The following is a 27,286-nucleotide window of genomic DNA, read 5'->3' on the forward strand; positions in this document are numbered from 1 at the left end:
TTTCAGCATCCGGTTAAAAAATTATGAGGCATCCTAAGGACAGCACCAAATAATCACAAACCAAAAGAGAAAACAAACAATATGAACAAAGTCACATGTGATTCACATGTGATTCATGTCTTGGCATTAGCAGACAAGGACGAAAAAATATCTCTAACTATAATTCATATAACCAAGAAGGTAAAGGAGAAGACCGGAGATTTTTCATATGCTGGAGAGACAAGGCCCACACTGCGCTATGACCAGTATCAGGATTAGGATCCCCAGTCTGAACTCCGAGGACAGAACTTGCCCCTTCTCCATGTTGACTCCAGCTGAAGAGAACTAAATTGAACAGAAGTGCAGAAATGCACTTCTCACCGTTCTGGAGGTTGGGAAGTCCAAGATCAAGGTGCCAGCAGATCCAGTGTCTGGTGAGAGCCTTCTTCCTGGTTTGCAGAAAGCAACCTCACACAGTACCTCACAGAGCAGAAAGCAGAGGAGAGGGAAAGCATGTCCTCTGGTGTCTTGTCTCAAGGGCACTCATCCCATTCATGAGGGCTCTACCTCATGAATTACCTCCCCAAATTAATTAATTAATTGATTGCCTCCCCCAGGCCCCACCTCCTAATGCCACCACACTGGGGTTTGAATTTCAACATATGCAATTTGGGGGCACACCGGTCTTCAGTCAATTGCACGGTTCTTCTTCGCTGCACTGATAGGCTATGTATGAACTCGGTAAAGAGGCTGACTTTGTGGTTGTACAGCCAGTGCCCAACACAGTGCCTGATACACCCAGGAGAGTTGAACTTTCCAAGAGAATGTAGCTTTATACTGGTCTGGGACTGTGGAAAATCTTCCGAGGAAAGCCTACTAAATGGTTCTGTTGCCTCTTCCACAGCTGTGGCTTTCCACAGTTCCCTGTTCACTTCCTACAGTGCCCTTAAAGAAGTGCTTGCCTTACACGATAGCTGTTTGTAGAAAGTCTCCGAAGGATTTGCCTCACACTGCTCTCCTCCTAGAGAGGGGATTTGAAAAGGTGAAGAAGTTGAATAGTCCCAGACGGCCACAAATCTGTCATCAGTGTATTAGCCATCGGTGACTTCGGAAACTTAGGGCCTTTTGAAAATCTCTCTCACAGGCTTTATTTTGAAGACAGAGGAGGAGAATGTTCTCCAAATGTTTAACTGGGACCCTGTTATGGGCTGAATTGTGTCCCCTCCCCGGGAGGCTCCCCTCCCCCATAGTTCCATAGTCGTATGTTGAAGTTCGAACCCCAGTATGGTGGTACCTTAGCATGTGACTGTATTTGGAGATGGGGTCTTTAAAGAAGTAATGAAGGTAACATGTGGTCATATGGGCGGTCCCTAATCCAATGTGACTTGTCTCCTTGTAAGAAGAGGTTAGTTAAGGAGAGCCACCTCGGAATAAATCAACCTTGCCAACACCTTGATCCTGGAGCTCCAGCCTCCAGAACTGGGAGACGATGAATGTCAGTGGTTTAAGGCCCACCCCCCTCCAGTCTGTAGCATTTTGTTAAGGCAGCCATCACAGCTGAAAACAGACCCTTTCTTTTTAGCTGAAGCCTGGCAGCCTGCAGAGAAAGCCCTCTTGCAGGCATAGTGTTTGGTTTTTTCCTCGCTTTCTTCGGGAAAACAGGAGGGGAAGCCGGTGTTCTCCATGCCGTCCCTTCCCCCATCACCAGGCAACACTCACGTGTCACCACAGCCCAGTGAGGTTTCCTGGTCCCAGTGCTTTGTCAGAGGCTCATCCCCGGAAGCTGTATCCTCCATTAGGCGCCTTGTGACGAAATCAAACGTTTTTCTCATTCTCCGCCGTCTCTTCCATCCGTCACGACTGTGAGACAACTTAGCAGGACTCAGTTATCACCTGATTTCTGTGGGGTTCCCAGCACCCCCCCTCCCAGGTAAATTTCCCAGCCCTCACTTCATGTCACTGTTTCCTTCACCCTGCCCCCTCATTTTTTTTATCTCCGTTAATCTCGGATTAATGTTAAATATAAAAGAACCGAGCATTAATCTTTGTTTCACCATAGGTGGTGAGAACATAGTTTCTTTTTATTAGTTTTTCAAAGTGGAAGATAAGGAAAATGCTAGAAGTATAATTAAAGATAAAAATAAAAAAGGCTTAAATAGATTTGAATTCCTATGAGGTGGGCCCCTACGAGGCTTTTCATTAGAGGCTAATTTCTGACAGTCCCAGATAAGGGACTCTAGCTCATCTTTGCCATTTTGGGGAGGTGATGTGAGAAAGAGCTGGAAGGGATTTTGAAGGCTGGGGAGCCCATGAGTCTCAACGTAGAGGGGCAGAACTCCCTGTTACCCTGGTTCCTTTCCTCCCGGGGACAAAAACCATAGCTTGACTTTTTTTTTTAAATAATAATAAAAGGTCACATGTTTGAAGAAGACCAACATGGGGCTTAAGTCTTCCCTGGATGACCCTCCTGAGCCAGAGGTGGAAGAGAAATGACAGAGGAGGCATGAAAAATAGGGTTAGGAGGCTGGGGGCATGGTGGTAGGAATGGCTAACGGACAGGAAACAAAACCAAGAGTCCAATAGCAAAAGCCTCTCAGGGCCCGAAGTCTTGGATGTTTGCTGTGTTAACGCTGATTGCACCATTCGACACACCAGTTGTGCATATATGGGGGTTGGGGGAGGGGCAGGCACGCTCAAGGATTCTCAGGGTAAACACCCTTTTCTGTAAGATTTACTGAATGAGGGGCGCCTGGGTGGCTCAGTTGGTTAAGCGTCCGACTTTGGCTCAGGTCATGATCTCGCGGTCCGTGGGTTCGAGCCCCGTGTCGGGCTCTGTGCTGACAGCTCAGGGCCTGGAGCCTGCTTTGGATTCTGTGTCTCCCTCTCTTTCTGACCCTCCCCTGTTCATGCTCTGTCTCTCTCTGCCTCAAAAGTAAATAAACGTTAAAAAAAAAAATAAAAATAAATAAAAAGATTTACTGAATGAATACAGTTAGGAGTCTGAATAGGGCAGTCTTCATAAATAATGTTTAAACAACAAGACCATGGGGCAAACTGGGATGTAGAGTCACCCCAGCTGGGGGTCATCTCCCCAGCCAATCCTTTCTTCACTTGTGCGCGGCCCCCACAACAAAAGCGGTGTCAATCGCAGCCAGTGTTACTCAGCACACAATGTCTGGCACTGAGGCGGGCTTTGCATGCACTACCTACTATTCCCCTTGGCAACTCAAGAGAAGTAGAGGCGAATGCCTGAACGTTACAGCAAACGCCCGCCACATCATTCCTGGAGGAGAGGGGATCATATTATAGAGGAAATCCGGGAGGTCGAGAAGTACAGGGTTTTACCCAAAGGAGTTCCCCCCAGAACACACACACTACCAACCATTACGACTCCTTTGCCTCCAGGCAATACCCTCTGTCCCCTATTAAAAAAATTTTTTTGGTAATGTTTTATTTATTTTTGAGAGAGTGCAAGTGGGGGAGGGGCAGAGAGGGAGACAGAGGATCCAAAGCGGGCTCTGCGCTGTCAGCAGTGAGCCCGATGTGGGGCTTGAACTCACAAACCATGAGATCATGACCTGAGCCGAAGTCGGACGCTCAACTGACGGAGCCACCCAGGTGCCTCCCCGCCCCCAATTTAAGTTTATTTATTTTAAGAAAGAGAGAGTGTGGACAGGGGAGGGGAAGAGAGGGAGGAAGTGAGAGAATCCCAAGGGGGCTTCGTGCTGTCAGTGCAGAGCCCCACATGGGGCTTGATCCCACAAACATGAGATCACGACCTGAGCCGAAATCAAGAGTTGGATGCCTAACCGAGTGAGCCACCCAGGTGCTCCAACCCTCTGTGTCCTGTTTTATCTCAACTCTATCCCTCTCTCCATCCTCTGGGTCCTGAAGCTTCTCCTGACTGTACCATTTATTCTCACTGTTCCAGGTTTTGCAAGCTCATTACGCTTAGTTAGCATCACTTTACCTTGGGATTCGCAAGTATTAAACCCCTCAGCTAGAAGGTAGGGATTTTCCCTTATTTTCTGTCTGCAAACACCAAAGTCTTTAAAAATATCTATTGATAGAGGTGCCTGGATGGCTCAGTCGGTCAAGTATCCGACTTCAGCCCAGGTCACGATCTCGCGGTTTGTGAGTTCTAGCCTCGTGTCAGGCTCTTGTGCTGACAGCTCAGACCCTGGAGCCCGCTTTGAATTCTGCATCTCCCTCTCCCTGCCCCTTCCCAACTCACGCTCTCTCAAAAATAAACCAACATTTAAAAAGTACACTTATAGATATCATATATATATAGTTAGACACAGAAATGCAAGTGTCATTCGCTGAAACTTGATGGACCTGTCCCTTCCTGCCTCTTGATAACAGAGATGCACCCGATGCACTGCCATTGCCATACATTATAACTCCCATGGGGGAGTCCGAGCTTCCCATATGCTGCATTCCCCCAGAAGTTTTCATTCAGCCTAAGTCTTTGGGTTTAGAAAGTCTGTTTGCTAGAATGAAATCACACCTGGACATGGACCCTGCTGAACTCATCTTGTGAAAAGACCTGTCATTTTCGTACAAGTTATTTTATGATAGATCGTCTATTTAAGTTCAAATAATGTAATTGAAAAGAAATGAAGTCTACCTGTAAATGACTCAGTTAAGAACTATACATACAACTCAAGCATAGATAAGTTGGATTTATCAAGTTAGCCTAGATTTTTGTGACAAATGAACCAAACCAGTAGGAATAAAAAGTATTTGACTAACACATATATCCTCGTAAACTTTGGAGAACTGTGGAGATATTATCAAATAAGTAACACAGCCAAAGAGTTTTCCAAAGATTTATTGAAGCAGAAACAAGTTGGTCAGACACTTGTTGGAAAAAAGCAGTTTTAATGGTATTCAAAAATACTTTTTAAAAAGTATCCTAGCACAAGTTTTCTTCGTAAACTAGATTATGTTTGTAAACTTTTCTCTAAATCTTTTAAGAGTGTTGGTTCTTAAGAACTAAAGGTTATTCCTATTCCAAATCTATCTTGCGCTCCTGAAAAACTGCAGAAAGGCACTTGAAAGCTGTTTCTTTAAGATATGGATTTCTTTTTTTTTTTTTTTATTCTTGCTGGTAATATATTGCTGCACCGAGTCTGTGCAATCTTCACTCAAGGTCATCGTGATGCTGAGAAGTTTCATTGATAACCTGCAAAAAAATTCAAATTTGAATCAAATATGGTACTACATGCTAAAGATTCAGTTACCCCATTGAGCACGACAAAGAAAAATCCCTACGAAATAGGATTTATTGTGACAACAGGCAGGTCATGTTGATTATACACAAGAAGGGTCCGAGCTAGAAGGGACAGATGCGTACGTAAGCCGCTCTTCACCTACAAGCAGATTAAGTATCCGATGGAATGTTAGGGTTTAAGAAAAGAAAACTGAACTATGTTTCTGAAGGATGCTGTGATCATCCTATGCAGCAAAGTTTAAAAGCAATGAAGGCATTCTAATTGTACAGAACGTACACTTGAAGTTTATGGGCAAGGGAAGATTCCACGAAGGTTACAATAGATTTCGGCCATTTCTTTCTTGGCATGGGGAACGAACAAGAAACGAAGTGATCGTAGGGCATGTCCCTGCACTACGTCAAACGACACAGGAGCATTGAGGAGGCAGTCAGTAGGGAAGGCCATATGTCCAGTATCAAAACATTCCTGGGATTGAGGTTCTAATGAAGGAGCTCATGAAGCGAGTCTAGAAAGTAATGGAAAGAGGCTGTGCTCCCATTTTAAATTAAGGACCATAGAAAGAAATCCTTTATTTTGGACTATAGGTAGATTGCGATCTCACCTCCACATTGAGGAACCAAATAATTAGTTGGCTGGGGGTCATGCCAGGAGAAAAGGCCTATTCTCTTTTGAGGGGTCACGGGTGAAACGGAACCCCCCCCCCCCACAATTAACCAGGTGTATATGAGATACAGACTTAGTGATTCACAAGGCTGTCAATGCCAGCCTGAGATGATGCCGATTTTGAGTGAAAGATACCAACCTGTCCATCTCTGGTTTCGACCGTCTTAATCAGAAGTGTTCTTTTTGAGTGAGTGTCAACCAGAGGAAGTGAATCCAGATTGGTTTCTGAATAAAGAAAAAAGCCCCAAATGAGGAAAAAGGACATTTGAAAAAAATAAGTAACTGGCCAAAGAATTATGACTGTGGTTCATAATTGCTCAAAGTGCCCAAAAGAATTCTAGAGACTTAATACCCGTTTGAAAGCCCAGCATCAAGATGGACTATTTCAGTTACACCCCAAAGGAAGAAGTCAATGTAGTTTAAATTTAACTGGAAGCACAGACTGTAAGCCAGTACTTGGATCTAAAAACGATGGATATTTTACAGGATTTTAATTTGTATGGCATTTCCAAGTATCATTTAACAAATGAGTGCTTTATCATGAACAGACTGGTTACAAAGCTGCTAAAATTTTTCAAAAAAGGGTAATCACATGCTTACCCCTCAGGTTCAGGGAAGAAAAGTTGGGAAGAGGCAGAGCAATCCTATAAAAAGATAAAAACAGTAAAATTTTTGGAAAACAGCTCAAACAATAAGGCACGAATTCATTCACTTCTTGTTTTCATCAAAGGAGACAACGTATTCCTGTAGTTCATGGCGTGAGGGATTTGCTTCAAACATATTTACCTATGAGTGGCCTCATTAGTACATTTACAATCTTTTACCCCAAGTATCTTCTCCACAGGGGCATGAACTGGAGGCATCACAGAGTGGGAAAAGCATTGGCGCTCAGAAAGTTAAGAGTTCAAATCCCAGCTCTGCCCCTGACTAACTCTAGGGCAAGTTACTAAACCTCCTGACCGAAGATTCCGTATCTATAAAAAGTGGTCAGTAGCTACCTTGAAGATATGTTCCCAAGATGAAATGAGGTGAGGAATGTCAAATGAGTGACAGAATACCTAATACATAGTGGCTATTAATTCAGGCACACAAGCCCTGGTGCCATACCTGCTCTCCTCGCCTTCCAGCAGCTTCCTGTAGGTGGCAATCTCAATGTCAAGAGCCATCTTAACATTCAGCAGGTCTTGGTATTCGCGAAGGTGACGAGCCATTTCCTCCTTCATGTTCTGAATCTCATCCTGCAGGCGGCCAATAGTGTCTTGGTAGTTAGCAGCTTCGACGGCAAAGTTCTCTTCCATTTCACGCATCTGGCGTTCCAGAGACTCGTTCTACAGGGGGGAAGAAAGGCTCAAGTATTAGAACAATAAGGCCCGTGTAAGCTCAAATCTTCAGACCTCAAAGTGCTTTTTTGAACCCGTCCTGACAACTCATGGTCTTTGGATTAAAAAATCACTTTTCCTTCATTTGAAGTTTTGTTCAGATATTGCCATTAGCTCGGTCCATGTGGATGGTGCAGACTGGTTATGTTCCCTCTTTTACGGGGGTCTGATACTCACGGTCCCTTTGAGGGCGTCCACTTCGCAGGTGAGGGACTGGACCTGTCTCCGGTACTCATTTGATTCCTGCTTCGCCTGGCGCAGGGCATCATTGTTCCGGTTAGCAGCCTCAGAGAGGTCAGCAAACTGTCAAAAAACAAATAAAAAATGTAGACCCCCCCAAGCGACTTGGTTTCCAATCCTCTAAGATTCTACCTTCCCCAGAAAAACGGCAGATCTTAAAGATGGTGACCAAACAAATAAACGACACATAATCCAAACCATGCTCTGTATTTTTAACTTCAAATCTCCTTGTCTCTCAGAATACGTCTGCATTTCTGTTCTGAAAAGCAGAGGGGGAGTGATGGAATGCCGACACTGATATGTTCAAGTAGAGACGTGATCTACTGCCCTCGTTCAAGGGTGGAGGTCAAGGGCATGGTGTTGGGAGTTACTTTGATGTAGGGTTAAGAAGGAGGGGTGGAAAAGAGAAGGCGTGAGTGATGGGGAGGCTGCAGCAACAAATTAAACTTGAACAAGAAGTTCAAGAAGTTTGAAGACGTTCAAGCCAGCTTTCTGACTGGAGCTAATGGGTATGTATAGGAATCACAGACGGGTGCAAGCATTTTCAGAGCAAACGCTCTTCTTTTGTTCTAGCCACATGGACTAGCGTCCTACCTTGGACTTGTACCATTCTTCGGCCTCCTGAAGGTTCTTGGCAGCCACGCTTTCATATTGCTGGCGCACATCCCGCAGGGCAGCGGTGAGGTCAGGCTTGGAAACATCCACGTCGATTTGGACGTGCTGGTCCTGGATCTGAGCCTGTAGCTCCTGGATTTCCTGAAGAAAGAACAGACAGGAGGTCGGTTGAGCCACATCTGGGGACAACTTCACCCACGTTCACCCACATTCGCCCACAAAAAGGGGCTCCACTTGCCTCATCATGTAGTTTCTTCAAAAAGGCAATCTCTTCCTGCAAGGATTCCACTTTGCGCTCAAGGTCAAGACGTGCCAAAGAAGCGTTGTCAACATCCTGGTTGGAAAAGAGACGAGACGGGCATTGGGGGGCTGCTGAAGCCCAAGGCCTGTCTCATGGATTCATTTTAAATTAATCACATGAGCTTAGTCTCTTCACTGTGAAGAGATTGTTGACAGACTTTATGACTTTTGCATTAGGTCCGTAAGTCACCCAGTACTATAACATACTCTACTTTCTTTGCTTCATTAACTAATTTGAATTGTGACCCACTGTGTTGTGTTCTAGGTGGCCGATAAGCAATTTGGATGCAGATAAATGTTAAACTGCACAGGGCAAACCGTACTTCATCGGTCATTAAAATCCACGTGACAGCAGTTTTAAGATTTCTTTTTTTATCATGTCGCGAGATAACGTGACGATCATAGGGTTGGCCAGATCTCACTTCATTTATACCTGAGAGTACGCAGAACAGAAATTTGTGCTTTGAAAGTGTCAGTGTATCCATGAGCTCTATTTTTTCTCGACTCAAACTTCTGAACCTTATCCTTAGAATTCAAAGCGAGTGTGTAGTCATCTGGCATTCAGGTTACAGGCTAGATTTATACTCCAACTCAAGACGTACCCTGGCAAAGATTCAGTTCAGGCACGTAAGGAAACAAAATGTAAATTCTGGACTGTATTTTCTCTGCTTCCTCTCGTAGCACATCCTACCAGGGTGTGTCCATCCCTTCTGCTGAGCACGGTGTAAGTTCTGTTACTAGGTTTGTTTCAGAATGACTGCTCAAAATGCATGTAATGAAACTATGTGAAAAATTCTTGCCGCTCTGGCTCTCTTCTGTTTCCACCACTTGTAACCTGCTACGTCCCAAAGATTTTATGTCCCCTCGAGGAAACGTCACGAGAATCTTTACACCTCTTATTTTGTAAGCAACTGTACTCAGTGTATGGTTTATAGCATTACAGTCTTCAAAGACACCTCTATCACCTTCATGGAAACGTGAATGAGGAATGAGTGATAACAAAAAAGAAAAAAAAAACAGGCTTGGGCAAAATTCATTTTTGCTTGTTAAGCCCTAAAAGAGATGCAAAAGATAATTTACTGACCTCTATAAAAAAGTTCAACGGGGGACATTCTACTTCATTGAGGAGACTATGAGGGATTTTACCTAATCCCTAAACAGGAGATCTTTCATAATAATATTGTTTCATATTAACTCACTGCTCTGCAGAAAACGTTATAGATATGATGATCATAAATGCTCGGTTATTAAAATGAAGCACACACTGCAGTGTTTAACTTAATCTGGTAAGTGTATTTCTGCTTCAAAATGTTATTCTAGACTATTCCTCGGAGAGCTTTTATAGCCATGCCAGTAAGTGTTCAGGGGAAGAAAACTATGCTGGCAGCTCTTCCGGCTTTTGAATTCTAATTTCAAGCTAAAAATCCTTTAAGTCTATCTAACTTTGGAGCAAAAAGTCCTTTACTGAAAATCCGTTCTTCAGCCTTAGGTTCTTGTGGAGGATGTGCTAAAGAATTTAAGAAACCAAATCAAGAAAGGCCTTTCAAAATGTGAATTATGATTGTAGCTTTAAGAATATACTTCACAAGTCTGGGCCAGAGATTAGATAACGGATGTTAGCAAATACTTGTGTCCGACCAGGACTGTGCTTACATCATTACATATTCAATAAGAATGCAGCCTGTTGCAAAGCTTCTCTGGGAACACAAAGACTCCTATTATTTCTGTCCTGAGCCACCACACTTGCCAGAATGTCTGTATCTACATTCCATAGTGAAGCCCGTAGAAACCATTAATACCTTTCAGCCCAGAGGACAGATGGCTCCTTTTCACCCTTATTAGATCACAAAATAGTTGTGCCTGGGGATAGTTCCATGTAACTTTAAAGCCGCCATGGAACTTGCAGAGAAGAAAAGACACTTGCTGGCTTCCATCCAGTGAAACTAAGTTTCTTGTCCCCCTGTACATTTACATTTTAAAGTACAGGGCATAACTGTGCTTTCTGGTGGCCTTGTAAAAGTTAGCCAACTTGACTTTAGCAAACCTTTATCTACATCAAACTGTAACTGTTCAGAATCTGAATGTCAATGTGTTTCAAAAACAAAACGGAAAAAAAAATTTTTTTTGAAAAAAAACGTCGAAACAAAGTAAAAAATCAAAGACTTTCTTTATGTCCTAAGGAAAGGCTTCACCCCATTCAAGGGTTTTTGTTCGGACAATTTCCGATCTGCGGTCTTTCTGCCGCTAGGGGGCTTTGCGCACAGAAGTGAAGTTTTGCGCTCTCTAGACTTGGGTTGAGTAACTTTTGAGAATTGCCCGTGGGTTGATGGGGCGGGGTCCGGTGGCTGTGCAAGTGGGAACAGAATCTACAAACCTGTCTGAAAGATTGCAGGGTGCTCTCGGCTTCCTCTCTCTGAAGCATCTCCTCCTGCAACCTGAAACAGTCGCGCATTAACCAAAAGGGAACTGGGACCCCGCCAGGGGTGGGGCGGCCACACCCAACCACCACGTCGCGGCGCCGCGAGACGAGATCCGCTGCGCCACCTCTGCGGGCAGCCGGCGACTGCGGCTTTTAGGACTGCCGCCCTCCGCAAGTTTTGGCGGGACCTCGGCCCGCAGTGTGCAAAAGCAATCACGGCCGCCACGCCAACCTGCACGGCGAACGCCCCCACCCCGCCTCCGAGGAACCTCTGCAATCCCTTTGTCTCGCTGCCTCCACACCCCTCCCCTCTTCCCTTCTCCCGCCCCATGATGGCCGCACGCCAGAAGGGGCCAGGAAACTTTCTCAAAGTTTGGGGGAGATCGCGCTCGTTGCTTTTAAGGGCCTTCAGCTACAAAGTGGTAGTTTTAAGAAATCTGTAACCTGAAGCGGGATGTTCTTGGGCAATGAGGGGGGGGGGGAGGGGAGAGGAAATGCGAACTGCAAGGTCTGGGTGCAGGGCGGGGCTGCGCCGCCGAAGCCACCGCCCCGCTCACCCGCTGTCCCCCAGACAGCCACCGCCCCAGCCACATCCCCAAGGGCGTGGCGGCTTCTCGCGGGGGCCCCGTACCCCCCTCCCTCCCTCCCGCAGCCCCGAGGTGGGCGCCGCCTTACTTCTCCCGGAGCCGCATGATGTCCTCGGCCAGGTTGTCGCGCTCCACCTCGACGCGGGCCTTGTCGTTGGTGAGCTGGTCCACCTGCCGGCGCAGCTCCCGCATCTCCTCCTCGTAGAGGTCCCCCAGGCGCGACTTGCCCTGGCCCTTGAGCTGCTCGAGCTCGGCCAGCAGGATCTTGTTCTGCTGCTCCAGGAAGCGCACCTTGTCGATGTAGTTGGCGAAGCGGTCGTTCAGCTCCTGCAGCTCCACCTTCTCGTTGGTGCGGGTGTTCTTGAACTCGGTGTTGATGGCATCGGCCAGCGAGAAGTCCACCGAGTCCTGCAGCAGACGCACACCGGGCACACTGCTCCGCAGGCGCACCGCCGAGGAGCGCGTGGCGTACGGGCCGCCCGGGGACGAGGCGTAGAGGCTGCGGCTGGTGCTGGGGCGCAACGCGCTGCCCAGGCTGTAGGTGCGGGTGGACGTGGTCACGTAGCTCCGGCTGGAGCTCGGCCGGCTGCCGGTGCCGGGGCCGCCGAACATCCTGCGGTAGGAGGACGAGGACACAGACCTGGTGGACATGGCTGAGACGGTGGCGGTGGGCTGGGCGGCTGCGGCGGCGCGGACTGGCTCGGGGAGGACAGGCGAGCGAGGGCGCGGTGGGTGTGGGCGGTGGGAGCGCTGCTGCGTCTCTGGCGCGGGGGATCCCGGAGCGAGAGTGGCAGAGGATCGGACCGGGCCGAGGGCGCAGTTTTTATAACCCGGTTAGGAAAGAGGGTCCCCTCCCACTGCCATCCCAGCCGCGGAGAGCGCCAGCCAATGGGGACCCGACGAGATGCGGGAAGGGTGGGCGGGGGTTGGGGCGGGGGCGCCCTCGAGCCTTCCTCTCCGCCCCTCTGCAGCCCGGGACTGGGCACCTTCCCGTTACTTTTTGGGTGGGCTGGGACTTTCGGGGGCTTTCCTGATGTTGGCCTGAGCTCTGCTCCCAGTGGGTGCTGAAAAAGGCGGGGTCGCGCGGTGGTAGGGAACCCTGGCCGGGACCGGACCGGAGGGGTCCCCAGGCCCTGGGCCAAAGAGGCCTGGGAGGAGGCGGGCGGGTGGGAGGGGCGCTCCGCTGCAGGCCAGTGTTCTGCTCGGGGCTGGTGGGTGGGGAGACCCGCGGGCAAAGGGGCAGGAAGAGGGGGGGATCCCGAGGCTTGGGAGGCGCGGAGAAAGGAACAAAGAACGCCTGAGATTGGAGCGGGCGTTGGGGGCGCGCACAGCCTAGGACACGGAGCTGGGGTCCCGAGCAGGCTTGGTGCACCTCCCGCTTTGGACCACGAATCTTTCCAGCCTCTTGTCGTGGGGGTTCCGTAGGTTCAGGGACCTAACGGGCTCGGTGTGGCTTTGGACGGCGCGAGCTTCGAGGCTGCGGCCGAGGAAAGCCCGAGGGGCGGGGGGGGGGGGGGGGGGGGGGCGAGAGGGGTGGGGTCGCTGAGTCACTGGCAGTGAGTCACCGGAGCCCTGCTGCCCGCCGAGGTTGAGGGCTCCTAGCGGTTCGGGAAACCGTTAGACGAGATTGACTCAAGTCTCCTCGGGCCGCGCACTCCCTGTTGGTTCTAAGTTTTACCCAACTTCTAGTCGGGCCTCCTCTTTCTTGTGTGCGGTTCGCCCGCGAGGATCCTAGAGCACCCCTAAGTTGTTCAGAACTAGCGCAAGCCCGATTTTGCTCCAGATGCGCAGACTTCCCATTAGCAGGAAACTTCTTGCAGACCCCAGAGAGCTGCCAAACACCGGTCTCTGGCATCACGAACGCCCTCGGGGAAGGGTGTTCTTGCAAAGTTCCCTCCCACCCTTCCCTCTGGGCTCCCCTCAGTGCCCCCCCCCCCCGTGAAACCACACCCGAGTTTTAACAAGATCTGAAAGTTCTGGGTGAAAGAGGAAACCCGGCGTCCGTCCGTAGTTTCAAAATCAAATTGAGAGATCATTGGTTTTTCTGCTATAGTGGAAGTCATTAAAGGCATAATCTGTGCCAATTATAGAATTAATTAGGTGTTGCTTTAAAGCTCCGACCTGATTAATGAAAGGCAATTATATAACTCAAATGACAGAATGTTTGGGGGAAATAGATTTATGTGTTCATTTTGGTTCAGCGAGGCACATTGCGGGATTCTGGGGACTTGTCTGGGAAATGTCACCGGTCCTTTTGGCCTGTTTTCCAAGAATTAGTGCAATTGGTCTTCCAGTGAGGGAGATAAAACTGTCTACAGAGCAAACAGAGCAAAAACCTTCTGGTCCAGGGCACCAGGGAGTGTCGAATTCCGCCGCCCAAATCTTTCTAGGTAAAGGGCCATGGTTGCGGTATTAGTAAATGCAGAATACAGTGCTTACCCCCAAAGGGAGATGAAGGGAGGAAAGGCCCCACAGTCTTACTGTGGTTAATTAAGCAGCAATTGAAACATCATGGAATTTTGTTGTGGTTGTTGTTGTGTGTTTAGAGGACACATTGAGTACCAGATGGATTCACTGCAAAACCACCGTAAAAGTCTATAGTGGATAGTTTGGAGAAAAATGGTAAAATCCTTCCCCCTTTTTCTGGGGGGAGTGGGAGGGTGGGTGAAGGCTGTGGGTGTGGTACTGGAGGTTACCCGGCATTTAAGAAAAATAGTTTGGGACCAAATTAAGGGTTTATCCCCGCTTCTCTGTACAAGCCTCTGCTAGGTAATATTTTGTTGACCTCATTTCAGAGAGCTCTGGCAAGTGGCACAGCCAAGGTCAAGGTGCAGGACCTTTGCTGCATAGCTCCCCTGCTGTGGGCTTCCTTTATTCTTGCTCCATGAGAGCTCTTGATCCAAGCCATTGCTCAGCAAATGTCACCATTGTGAGTGCGCCTGGCATTTTTAGGATGAGAAAAAAGCCATCTCCCCAGGGGAGGAGGCGAGGGTGGGCCCTACTCCCACCTAAAATGCTGATCCCAGGGCAATGAGGTGGTGCTGCTTGCTGACTGAGTCACCATGGAAAATGAGGGCAAGGCTCTGGTGTGGTGTGGCAGGGTGCCCTGTCGGTGACCACAGCAAATTCCTCGGGGCTATGGTGACTTCCTCTGGGGTGGACTCTGGCCTTCCTCACCATTTCTAGGGTAACCCTTCTCCTTTCTAACCCGTCCGCAATCTGTATTCGCGGGCAGGACGGTGGTATGTTCTCTGGCTGTTTTAGCTCAGGCGCTATAACAAAATACCGTAGACAGTGTGGCTTAACCAACAAGCGTTCATTTCTCACAGTTCTGGAGGCAGGAAGTCCGAGATCAAAGTGCCAGCAGATTCAGTGTCTGATAAGGACCTGCTTTCTCCTGTGCAGAGAGCTGCCTTCTTGCTGTGTCGTCATGTGGCGAAGCCAAGACAAACTGTGGTCTCTTCCACTTCTTAAAAGGGCACTAATCCCATAATGGGGGCTCCACCATCAACACCTCATCTAAACCTAATTACCTCCCAAAGGCTCTGTCTCCATATAGGGTTGCATTGGAGATGAGGGCACAAACTATCCATCTGTGGCATTTGGCATAGAATGCGCACACACACACACACACACACACACACAGATATTCAATATCCAGTATGTCCTTCCTATTAGAAATTGCCATAGTTAGCGGCGGACTGTAGGGCGTGGAAAAGTGGAGATTACAAAAACACTTTAATCGTTCATGTAGAACGCGTGAGACTTAGAGAATCAACTTCATTCAGAGATACGTGTGCCTCGTGCAGTGCCTCAGCCAGTGGGTCAGTCATCCGTGTGGGCGATCCCTCTGTCTGAACCACCTTTCTCAAGGGTGACAAGTAATCCTGCTATCTCTGCACCCCGCGTTCCCAGTCACCTTTTGGAAGTAAACAGTATGCAGACGTAGCTTTCTCACTTCATATGTGTTTTCTGAGGGCCACGCCAGCCTCTCTCAGCGGTGTGTTCAAATGCCAGACCGTGAAGCTGCTTCAAACATGGTGCCGGTCGTGGATAAAGAAGGACACCGCCGTAGAACTTGTAGACCAGGCGTAAACATGACCAAATCTAAAGCACTCACAGCGGTTTTGGAATTTGCAAGCTGTGGTGATGTCAGTTGAGTTGGGGCGATTTGAACTGACGGACCAGCCAGCCATGTGCAGACGAGCTTAGGGCCCGTGGGGGCTTTCGGAAAGCTGGCTGGCGGGAGGCCACGCCAGGAGGACAGCCGCTAGCAGGATCGCCTGCATGGAATGTGAGAAGCGAGAAGGTGGATAAAGCGAGACGTGAGAAACCTGGCAACGCCAAGAAGGCGTGGTAACAAAGATAATAATACTCAATGTCATCAGCGCTTTAATTTTTGTGCCTGCTGGGTGATGGGAACTTTGCATGCATTTTACTTAAGCTCTCTCAGCCTCTTGCAAGGTGGGTTTGATTGTGCATTTTGCAGCTAAGGAGTCTGAGAGGCGGGCTAACAATTTGCTCATGGCCCCGTGACTAAGAGAGGAGGGAGAGAGGGGGCAAGACTTCCTCCTGGGGCCTTTCAGACTCCAAATGCACTTTTCTTTTCTCTCCGCCTTCCTCGAGGGTGAGATCTTGCTTACTATGAAGCAATTCAATTCACACATATTATTTAGGGCCTTTCTGCATTCCAGGAACTGAAGAGGCAGGTTAATTATCAGATTACGCTGTGAAGTAGCAGGACTCTGAAAGAAGCTTGGCAGGTGCTGAGACTATGATGCTTTCTGTTATTCAGGGGATGGAACAGTGGTTCCTAGTAGATACGAAGGGAGTTTGGTTTTCACTCGCTCCCTAGATCGTTAATTTTGAGAGTTAAACATTTTCACCTCGATTTCTTTCCATCTTTCCGTCTCTTCAGAGCATCATATCCAAAAGCAGACACAGCTCGTCTCACACCCTGAAACCCCCCAACCCCAACGGCTTCCTCTCCTAACTTCCCAGTCCAGGGCAACACGGCACGTTACCCGGATTGGAAACCGTCATCACCATGGCCACTGCTTACTCTTAGGTCACTCGGATCCAGGGGGCGTCCTGGCTCGTTGTTTCCTGTATCCACTCCTCGGTTTTGTGGCCGTCACTCATCCGAGTCATTTTGCGTCTCACCCCTGCGATGCTGGAATTGGCTGTCCTCCCCCCAGGCTCTGCGCACCCCTCCCAACGTGTCTGTCTTCGAGCCACAACCTCTTCTTAATAACTACATTCTCAAGACTCCCTGAAGACCCAAAGTGAATCATTCATTCCTTCATTAGAATGCCCTCCATGAAGGCAGAGATTTTTCTCTCTTTGGTTCACTAGCCTATCTTCAGTGCCTAGAGAAGCCTGGAGCATTTGTTGAGTGCATGGATTAACGCATGAGCCATTCACAGAAGAGGGAAGGAAGGAAAGAAGGGAGAGACGAGGCTAATATTGTAGTGTTCTATTCAATGTTCTAGTTCTAGTATTCTATTCAATGTTCTAGTATTCTATTCAATGTTCAAGCATTGTGCTAGTTAGTGACTTTACGTGTGACTGTATTTCATCTCTACAGTGTATTATGATCCACAGTGTATTATCATCCACTTTCTCAAAATACATTTATTGAATATTTATCATGTGCCGGGAGCTCCACTCGACACGGAGGAAAGTGAGCAAGGCAGGTGCAATGCAGGCCCCCTTGGTTGGGATGTAGACTTGAGTTGTGTGGACACATACGTGACCCAGAGATGCGATACTCAGGTAAAGGGACAAAGGAAGGAATTACAGTTTGTAATAAAGATGACAAAGGAAACAGAAGTCTTGCTGCAAAAGAGGTTGAGGCTTGGGGCACCTGGGTGGCTCAATAAGGTCAGCGTCTGACCTCAGCTCAGGTCATGGTCTCACCTGAGGTTCATGAGTTCGAGTCCCGCATCAGGCTCTCTGCTGTTGGCATGGAGCCTGCTTCAGATCCTCTGTTCCTCCTCTCTCTGCCCCTGCCCCACTTGTGCTCTCCCCCCCCCCCTTCAAAAATAAATAAAACCTTTTTAAAGGAAGAGGTTGAGGCTCATAACATTCAACTGTGTCCTTGGAAAGCCATGCCCGGTGTGAACATCCATCCTTCTTTCCACTGCTCCTCCCCGGACAGCAGTTTCAGGGGGGCCCTAAGCTGCTCTCTGTTCCACGAATATACCACATTTCCCCATGCTCAGGCCTTTTCTCAGATTCCATTCAACAGACAGGTGTCCTCATTTTCTACACTTTCTGCAATGCTTGTTAGTTCAGGTCAGTAAGAAAGTGCCTGTGGCTCCAGGAAGCTCCTAGCCTTGTAAAAGGATTAGGAACCACATAAAGATCTGTAATGCAGAGTGGAATGTGGTGAGTGCTCCCATAGAGATAGGAATGAAATACTAGGGGCTTTAGGAGGAACGATCATATCCCCTTGGGGGAGACCAGAAAATATATTTAGAAAAGGTGGTATTTGAAGAATGGGTACAATTTTTATAGCTTATCGTGGTAGAGAAAGAATGTTCGAAACTGATGAACCCCACTAAGAAAAAATCGCGTAGAGGGCAGGGTTTGGGGGGGCATTGAGGGAAGACTAGAATCCCAGTATGGCCCGACTCTGGAGCTGTTGTAGGGGAGAAAGGGCATCAAAAGCTAATATGGGACCATGCGTTGGAGGATGAAATGCCAGAGAGAGAGGAGTTTATAATTAATGTGGTGGGCAGTGAGAATTCACTGCCATTTGTGCCTGGGAGAAAGGCATGCTTGTGGCTGTGCTTTAGGAAGACTGTTGTGGCATCTGGGGGATGAGTGATTTGAGGGCTGTTTGCCGTAGATCAGGTGAATGGTAAAAGGAGCCTGCCCTTGAAGGGGGAGAGGCGGGTGTCCTGTGATGGCACAGGGGGATGATTGTTCCAGACCATGAAGTTAGAGAGAAGACATGCTTGTCAAAGGGCTCAGAACTTTCTGGACAGGAACTGAGAGAATGGATGCGGTATACACAGAAGAAAAAATATGTGGTGGGAAATTAATCTCAGGTGAAAGAGAATTCACTTGTATCCTCTTACCTGAAAGTGTCTTCCCTTCTGTAGTTGATGTAAAGTAAAACCCCATGGGCACCTGGGTGGCTCCATTGGTTAAGCGTCTGACTCTTGATCTTGGCTCAGGTCGTGATCTCACGGTTCGTGAGACTGAGCCCCTTGTCAGCCTCTGTGCTGTTTGGGATTCTCTCTCTCTCCCTCTCTCTGCCCTTCCACTGCTCTCTCTCTCTCTCTCTCTCTCTCTCTCTCAAAATAGATAAACTTTATTTATTTTTTTTTTTTAAATTTTTTAACATTTGTTTATTCCTGAGTGGCAGAGAGAGACAGAGCAGGAGAAGAGGAGGGGCAGAGAGAGAGGGAGACATAACATCTGAAGCAGGCTCCAGGCTCTGAGATGTCAAAACAGAGCCCGACATAGGGCTTGAACCCACAAACCTCGAGATCATGACTTGAGCCAAAGTCAGATGCTTAACCGAGTGAGCGACCCAGGTGCCCCTAAATAAATAAACTTTAAAAAACAATAACATAAAACCGCAGGAGGAAGGTGAGATATAAGCTGGATCATGCCGTTTTACCCTTTATGGCCCTTCTAGCCTGTTCATATGAGTTAATATCAATTACCTAATATTGTTCCTTATCTGATTTGAGTATGTTGGTCTGGTTTCCACAGATTTGTAAACTTGGGGACTTCTTTAGTACCCTCTAGAACAGTTTCTAAAGTTCAGAGAAAAAGCTTTAAGACACATTCCTAGAAATTTTTCTGAATCTTTTTGGGGGAAATAAAAGCAGATCATAGTCTCCCCCTAAAGCTATTTATTACTTACACCTTCATCAAAGTCTAATGTACAGTCTGTGATGAAGGAGACAGAAGGTGGTGAGTATGTAGGAGGGAGAGAAAGACATTAATTAACAGATGGAGGGAAAACCTAGTGCAAAAAACTCAAGCTGATGTGAGACAAATGCGTGAAGCTAGATTTTCCGTATTGCTTCACTGGATCCAAAATACAGAACGAAACCAGCCCAGTTATGAAAACCAGACCTTATTTGAAAGAGACCTAAATGATACTGTCAGAGTTTAGTTATTGGCCAAGTGAGACTACCTGAAAACAAGCAGTATTCGCTTGTGGCCTGTAATAATGTTTTTCCCATGTTTCAGGATAGAGAAGGTCTTATCACCACCAGAACATTTGCCAAGCGCATTGACATCTTGGGAAGTCATTCTGCTTATTTTGAGGTCACCTAGTTCCTGAGGGGCGGAAGTTTTTTTTTTTTTTTTCAGGAGATATTTCATTAATGGTCTAATGATAGTAACAGTTGAATAGCACTGTTTTCTTTTCAAGAACTGAAAAAAATTTTTTTCAAGTTCTGATTTGTCTTTGTGGTAACCTGTGAGGTTGGAACAGAAGTATATTGATTATCTGGATAGCCACAATGTCTTTCCTGTATATTTGAGACCAATCAAAGAACTCTGTCCCACTTATCTCAAAACTGACTGATTAATTGACCAATCCTTCCAAAAATGTGGAGATGTTTTATTTCTGGTATATCACATTCACTTTGCCAGCAAAATTATTTTCTTCAGAAACAATGACTATTGCATTTACTTTTAGATATGTTTGATAAACTCAGTGTTTAAAATATGCCCCATAAAACACTGGTCTCTACGTGTGCTGACAAAGATCATTATGATTTGTAGAGATTAGAAATGAAAGTCAAAAGACAAAGTAATAGAAAAACAGTAAACACATAAATCAAAGTAACCCTAAATGCAAATGGAAGGAAATATAAGATGGCATAATGATAAAACTATGTAAGGCAAAAGATTAAGAAAACCCATTAAATTTATGACAAATAACTAAGAAAGACCATTTTGAGTTGACAGCTTTCTCCATAATTCTACTGCAATGGTTTCCAAAATATTGAGTAAGATTTTGTATTTCTGATTAGCTAAGTACTGGAAACATGCCCTCTAATGGGACACATGTGGATATATGGAATAAGTACAAAAATATTATGGAATTTGAGCTTAATATAGATTAAATATGTTTTCGTCATGTCATAAACCATGAAAAATTGTTCTGATACAGTATTGTAATTTCTTCATCTGTCATCTCCAGAACTTTGGGAGTTTTGACATGTGTGAGCAGAATATAGTGCAGAGAGATTTACATGTCAGGATCACAGTTTTTGTTTTGCTGACGCTGGATTGTTTTTCACAGTTCTTGACTCGTGGACTCTAAACAATGATAATAATAACCAGACATACCATGATATCATTACTAAAATTGGAGTCTGGCCCAGATTGGAAAACTAATGGTAATCATGAGACCTTGCTTATTTTGAGTGCCTACTGTATGCCAAGTGTAAACTTATTTGCCATGTATAAACTTACGGAATCCTCTCAACAGCCCTATTATACATATGAAGAAACTGAGACACGGAGAAGTTAAGTAGCTTACTCAAGTTCACACAGCCAGGAAGTGGCAGACCTGGGATTTGAACCCAGGACTTCTGGCTCCAGATCCCACACTCTAAACTTCACTGTAAGGCAGTACCTCACACACTGTGGTATTTTTGCACTACAGTTGGTGATGTGCCCAAGACCCTTTGCGTTCTTTTCATGTTATCTGTCCTATCTCTTTGGATTTCTTTTGTTCCTGTTCTGATGCAGCAACAGAACACTTTTTGATTCAGAGAATATGGTGCCCTTAATGAATCATCAGGATGTCCATGGACATTTTCAGGGACTTTCTGTGGAGATCTCAGTTTTTAGTTCTGAGTCAGCCTACCAGAATGATTTGATAGTTATGGCGTATGACTCCTGCGTACAATTACAAGAATGAAAATCCTCAACCACATTGCTGGTGGAGAAGAAATGAACCAACGTTTTTGGAACACGTAGCCTCTGTAAGTAAGAGCATCTTTGACTTGCTGTCTTGTTGGTTTGAATTTTAGGGAGATTTATTAACGTTTGGGGTACTAACATTGCATAGGCCAAGAATAATGGGAGAGTTTTGAAATATGGGAGATTCAGTGATTACCTGACAACCAAGATTCTCAAGGCCAGACTAAACAGTGTTACTGAGGATACATATAAGCTTACTACCCAGGTAAAACATTTCTTGCGCAATAATAATCTTATTGCTTTTGCATATCAGGTTTTTCCAAGTACTGCTCATCAGCATCTGTTCTTTTAAAATAGAGCATCCTTAAAGCATCACACATGTACAAGGGCAAGAGCAAGAAAGTCCCATTGTAGAGCCAAGGGGAAAAGAATGCATGTGAGAATTATAAACCGGATGAAATCTTAACTCCGTAGTGGCACAGTTACTTTAATAGATTGGATTATTCTGAAGACAACCAGTGACCCTCTTCCTTCCATGTATTTGAGTCCTAGTATGTGCCAGAATTCCCGTTATGTGCAAAGGACACAGAAATGAATAAAACACCTTCCTTGCATGCAGGGGGCACCCAAAATACTTCTCTCTTCTCTGCTCAATCTTTTTCTCTCTCAGTCTTTCATGATTGTGCTGCCACATTGAGATCTAGTTCAGCCGTTTCATAACGCCCCCACCCAAGGTTCAAAGTGCTTTGGTGAAATAACATCGACTTTTACCCTGAAATCCATGGAAATATGAAGTTTACTGTTTTGTTCTCCCTGATAAAAGATAGCATAATAACTAGTTGCCGGGTGACTGCATAAAACACAGGCCCCAAATGCAGCCGGTGAAGAGCAGTTAGCAATTAAGTAAAGGAAATGACTGGTGGGTTTGAAACTCAACACACTGCCCATGTACTTGTTAGCGTAGGGAGGCCTCTGGGTTGCTCTGACAACTTTTATCACTAAGGAAATAGTTTTGGTGACTCATGCTCGTACAGAACGACTTCTTTCAAAATCTGTGTTTTCGGTGACCTTACCATTATGCTTCTGTTTTCCTTTTCCTTTGGACGGGGACAGAAAAAGCTTCATTTGGATGGCATGGGTTTATTACTCAGTAGCATATTATTCGCTGGCTGGCTCATGTTTTGAAATTTAACGGACTCAGTGGTGATCAGAGTAAAAGGTCAGTAGTTCTTGCAATATATTGCTATATTAAATGTAGAACTAAAGCCTATTTTCTAAGCAGAAGTGTTATATCTTATATTAACAACATCTCTTGTCGGTTACTTTTTTTGTTATTTAACGCAACACTGTTATTCAAAAGACTGGTTGTACTTTTGGCAAGTAAACCAAAATACTGAGGTACTTTGCACCATAACCTAAAATGCCTTAGTTGTCCCTCAAGGAGATGAAAAACTGGACTTAAAGTCTCCACTGAGAGTCGTCTGGAGATGATAATTATGAAAATAAAGGAACTTGAAGGAAACGCCTTTGCCCGCTTCTCCTTTCAGGTTAACTGTCTACCTGAAAGATGTTCCAACAGTATTTATTGACGATTGATATTTCTCTGCATTAAAATATAGTAAAGAAGTTGCAGAAGAAATGAATTAATTCAAAGAGTTATAGGCCGATAATGTGTTTGGAGAACGATATGGGAGAACTTCCTACAGGCAAAGAAAACCAGGAGCCAGGTGTCTTGCCTGGTAATTTCTGTGGCTCCAACCTTCAGTGTGGTCAGCACTGGGCTTACCTGGGTCCTCATTACATCTTTTGTTCTAACCCCAGAAATCGTGCTGGGAGTCTCAAAATTTAGCTGTTTTCATTTTGCTTTTAATGCAGCCCTTTTCTGTTTTTAATTTTGTGCCTGGAAAAGCCTGAAAAAGACAATGAGTCATGACAACCATTTCTTTTCCCTCCAGATAGGAGCCTTCAGCGTGAGGTGAGGGCACTGAGCACCATTTGTGTGATTCATGAGGCTTAGTGCCTGGGCGCTTTTCCGCGGGGCCCCTTTAAAGGGGACCCACTAGTCCAGTGGTTCTCAAAGTGTGGTACCCAGACCAGCAATACCAGCATCACCTGGCGTTGGAAAGGCCCTCAGTCCCCACCCCAGATGCACTGAATCAGAACTTTGGAGCAGAGGCCCAACAATCTGTTTTTTAATAAGACTTCCAGATGATTCTGAGGAAGGCTGAGGTCTGAGAACCACTATGCTAGTGAATTCTTAATATTTGTGGCCATGAAGAGCATGAACAATATAGTGGCTGGAGAGGTAATGTTTATGACTCTTCATTTATGAGGAAATGAAGAATAAATAGAAAAGAATGTTTTAACTTTTAGAATTCAAGACTAAAAAATTAAAAAGCCTGGAATTTAATTAGGGGGACTGATTGCTTGCAAGAACCTTGCTTTCTCAGGGAAGGGCAATCTGATGACTAGGGAACTGTGAAATATATTGGCATGGTTCTGAAATTCTAGAATAAACTCTCGTGAGAGAAGGCACGGCTTTCTATATTAGGACATAAATTCAACCCAGGTGTGTAAAATCCTAGAAGACTCTCGTGTTCCATTGGCTTTGCCAATTCATTTGCATCTTGAGGCCACAGTTTCTAACTGAAAACCATATGCGTTGTTAATTGCCACAAATGATCTCATCAGAATGAAGTCAGAGATTCAGAATTTGTAAGAGGATGTGTGAAGTGTTTTGATTATTGAAAAATGTGAAGCATAAGCATCAAGAATGATGAGTAGAGATATTGATGGCAAAGAGGTGGTTTAGAAGTTGATACAAAAAAGGATTGATATTTCAACTTCCCTTTGACATACACCTCCTTGACTGCTGGCTCTGTCGTGTATTAGTTTTTGATGTTAAGTAAATCATGGTTTTTAAAAGGTCTTCATCTTAGTTCCCTCAACAAAAATGTAGCATTTGTGATCCCTACTCAGAGGATTGCTGTGAGAATAAAATTAGATTAAAATATGAAAATGCAGTTTGTAAAGGTCAAACATTACACATTTTAGATATTGTTGTTAGGACTGTTGGTATTTTGTGTCTGGGTTGGGAGGCTTTGTGATTGTTGACATAATGACATCCAGGAGTTTGGAATAAGTGTGTATGTCAGCAGATTTTATGATTACAAAAAATACCCATGTTTACTTTTCTATTAATTCTCCTCTAGTGGAATGTTTTCATTTTCTCATGAGACGAGAGAGATCCACATATGTTTTATTAAGGAAAGCAAGCCTGATATTTTTTATCCTTTGAACCGAGGGACTACATTTCACTCATTCTTGCGGGGAAAGATGTCAGATTCTGGGTAAATTCACAGGTCGTGGATAAGTCTCCATTTCTTCCAATGTAAAAGGAAGGTGTTGCTAATACAGAAGCGTTTGAAGACGAAGTGAGAGATGTATATAAAATACATAGTTGAGGGGTACATGGTAAGCACTCAATAATGTGGGTTGTTATTAGTGTTGTTATCGTTATGAAACGATAGCTGGAAGAGGGGCAATGTGTCTGAATAGTCGAGGGAAGGAGAAAATAAGAAGACAAGGAGGCAGCTTGTGAAATGGCCCGACCATTTGGCACATGAAAATTCAGGTCGGATGACTTTTCTGGTCACTCTTTTGAAATCAAACAATTCTCTGATGGTTGCTCATAGAGAAAATTAATATAGTGATTTATAATCTGCACGTCTACCTCATAATCAACATTTCGGTTTTGCTTTAAAGTTCTGTTTCTTCCCTCTCCAGGCTTGAGTGTGCTAGATACAAGGAAAAGGGAGTACTGAATTTCTCTCTCCCCCTCCCCGCCTCTCTCTCTGTTTACCAAGTGTTTCTCCTCGTCCTTCTCTACCTTGCTGACTAAGGTCTCTTGCTGGTTAGGGTTAGGGCTCATTGAGAAGAGGTGAAGGGGAAAAGAAAGTTCTTTCTTGACAACTATTGTTGGTGATCTAGAGTTTACACCGCTCCATTGGGCATGTGTTTGAAATGGGCCCTTTTTCTAGCAGGTGTTTCTGTGGGAACTTCTCATCGTTGGGCTGTCTTGCCCAAAGTGCCCTTGACGTGCACAGGTGCATTCGTATTTGTCTTCCACAGTCCCAAGAAGTCATTCGGAAATACACTCTGCTTCTTTTTGCTGTGGTAACTTCTTTCCAGGGGCTCATCCTCCCTCAGAATCTAAAACAGCAAGTTCTCCCCTATATGGCTCGGATCTGGTCCAAGGGAAATACTTTACCTACCAGAACTCAGAGGAGGATGAGAGCAGAGTTTTAAACTCCCAGGTGGTCCTGTGACGCTCTTTGCCTTGGACCTGAGGTGAGTAGCAAACAGCCCCAAAGATCTTGTTGGCAGAAAGGTCAGTCCACACAGCACGCTGGCAACTTTCTCCGAAAACTTTCCTCTGCAACCATCTCCAACTTGTTTATACCTTCCACATAGATACATAGCTGGTTGTAAGAGTTTGATGTAACTCTTTGTGGAACCCTTCCTTTGCGTTGTACTGTTGTATTTCACCTTGGCAGGTGGTTTCTACTGCTTTTGCTACTTTACATGAAACTTGCTTTAACCCCTATCAAAGGTAAAAAGGGAAAGGACCACTTTGGGGGTGCTCTCACTCCTCAATCACCCCAGAACTGTGGTCGCTGCCAGGGAGAAAATGGTGTGTCCATGCAAATGTAATTGGGAACCTCCTTCATGCCCAAATCACAACATAATTCCAAAGTTAAGCTTTAAATGTGAGCAAGGGTTTTTTTTTTTTAGATATTCATCTTTTCCTCATAGGTAGCTTTTTGTTTTTTTTTTTTTTTAACGTTTATTTATTTTTTTGGGACAGAGAGAGACAGAGCATGAACGGGGGAGGGGCAGAGAGAGAGGGAGACACAGAATCAGAAACAGGCTCCAGGCTCTGAGCCATCAGCCCAGAGCCCGACGCGGGGCTCGAACTCACTGACCGCGAGATCGTGACCTGGCTGAAGTCGGACGCTTAACCGACTGCGCCACCGAGGCGCCCCGCTTTTTGTTTTTTAAAGTGACTGAGTTACAGTATTCCTGTCTTACGTTATTAACCCTTGAACTGACTTCTCTTATTGTTTTGGGAGCTAAAAATGTGTTTAAAAATGGTGTTCAGCTGAAGTTAAAAAACTGCTAACTTTTATCAGTTGTTAAATACAATTCCCACTTGTACTTAAATAAACTCATCTGGAGACAAACAAAAAAAATTTATGTATTGTGTTTGAATTATCTTTTTGCATTGCAGGCATAACTTTTTATCTTTTTTTTTTAAGTTTATTTTGAGAGAGACAGAGAGAGTGTGAGTGGGGGAGGGGCAGAGAAAAAAGGAGACTCTGAAGCAGGCTCAGCACTGTTGGAGCAGAAGCCACGTGGGGCTCGAACTTGTGAAACTATGAGATCACGATCTGAACTCAGGCCCCGAATGTCTGTTTCTGTCTTGTGGTACTTCTGGGGGTGGGTGTCTTAGTACACTAAGAAAATGAACCTGGACTTGGAATGTCACGTAAGTCTCATTTTTCCATGTGTTTTTGTAGTGACCAGATGCTATTGTGAAAATTATATGGACCTTTCAAAATTTGCTGGGAATTTGAAAATTGGGTATGGTAGGTATTTGTCTAATAATTCTTAATATCAATTTGGTTATTTTCTCAAATGGGCTTGATTGGCGTAGTAGAGTAGCAAAACCTTAACATAATGACTAAATACTCATCTATGCATCCATCCACCCAAGGGGCTTCTTTTATTTTATTTTAGTTTAGTTTAGTTTAGTTTAGTTTAGTTTAAGTTCACCCCTAGCGTGGAGCCCAGTGTAGGACTTGAACTCACAACCCTGAGATCAAGACCTGATACTCAACCAACTGAGCCACCCAGGTGCCCCAAAGGGACTTCTAAAATATTAGAATTCTGTACTAAAATAAA

At 45.5% G+C, this 27,286-nt stretch overlaps 2 protein-coding genes across 3 annotated transcripts in view; one reads left to right on the forward strand and one right to left on the reverse strand.

The window, feature by feature from the left end:
• Positions 1 to 4,797: 4,797 nt before the first annotated feature.
• On the reverse strand, positions 4,798 to 12,230 carry VIM (vimentin). Its single transcript, XM_086714834.1, has 9 exons — positions 11,508 to 12,230; positions 10,788 to 10,848; positions 8,352 to 8,447; positions 8,093 to 8,254; positions 7,436 to 7,561; positions 6,987 to 7,207; positions 6,480 to 6,523; positions 6,019 to 6,104; positions 4,798 to 5,167 (listed from the first exon to the last, which is right to left on the reverse strand). The coding sequence occupies exons 1-9, from the start codon at positions 12,068 to 12,070 to the stop codon at positions 5,126 to 5,128; spliced, it is 1,401 nt and encodes a 466-aa protein (XP_086570960.1). The 5' UTR covers positions 12,071 to 12,230; the 3' UTR covers positions 4,798 to 5,125.
• Positions 12,231 to 18,877: 6,647 nt separating this feature from the next.
• The window catches only part of TRDMT1 (tRNA aspartic acid methyltransferase 1), a 78,856-nt gene continuing 70,447 nt past the window's right edge, over positions 18,878 to 27,286 (forward strand). Inside the window, exon 1 of one of the 2 annotated variants that reach the window (XM_086714839.1) lies at positions 18,878 to 22,541. The gene's annotated coding sequence lies outside the window, so the exon portion shown is untranslated. Of the gene's footprint in view, positions 22,542 to 26,670; positions 26,971 to 27,286 lie in introns of those variants that run through there. The other variant, XM_086714841.1, reaches the window with a different exon arrangement.

Source organism: Puma concolor, chromosome B4 (assembly GCF_028749965.1).
Source record: "Puma concolor isolate L17-30 chromosome B4, mPumCon1.1.hap2, whole genome shotgun sequence".
Lineage (NCBI taxonomy): Eukaryota > Metazoa > Chordata > Mammalia > Carnivora > Felidae > Puma > Puma concolor.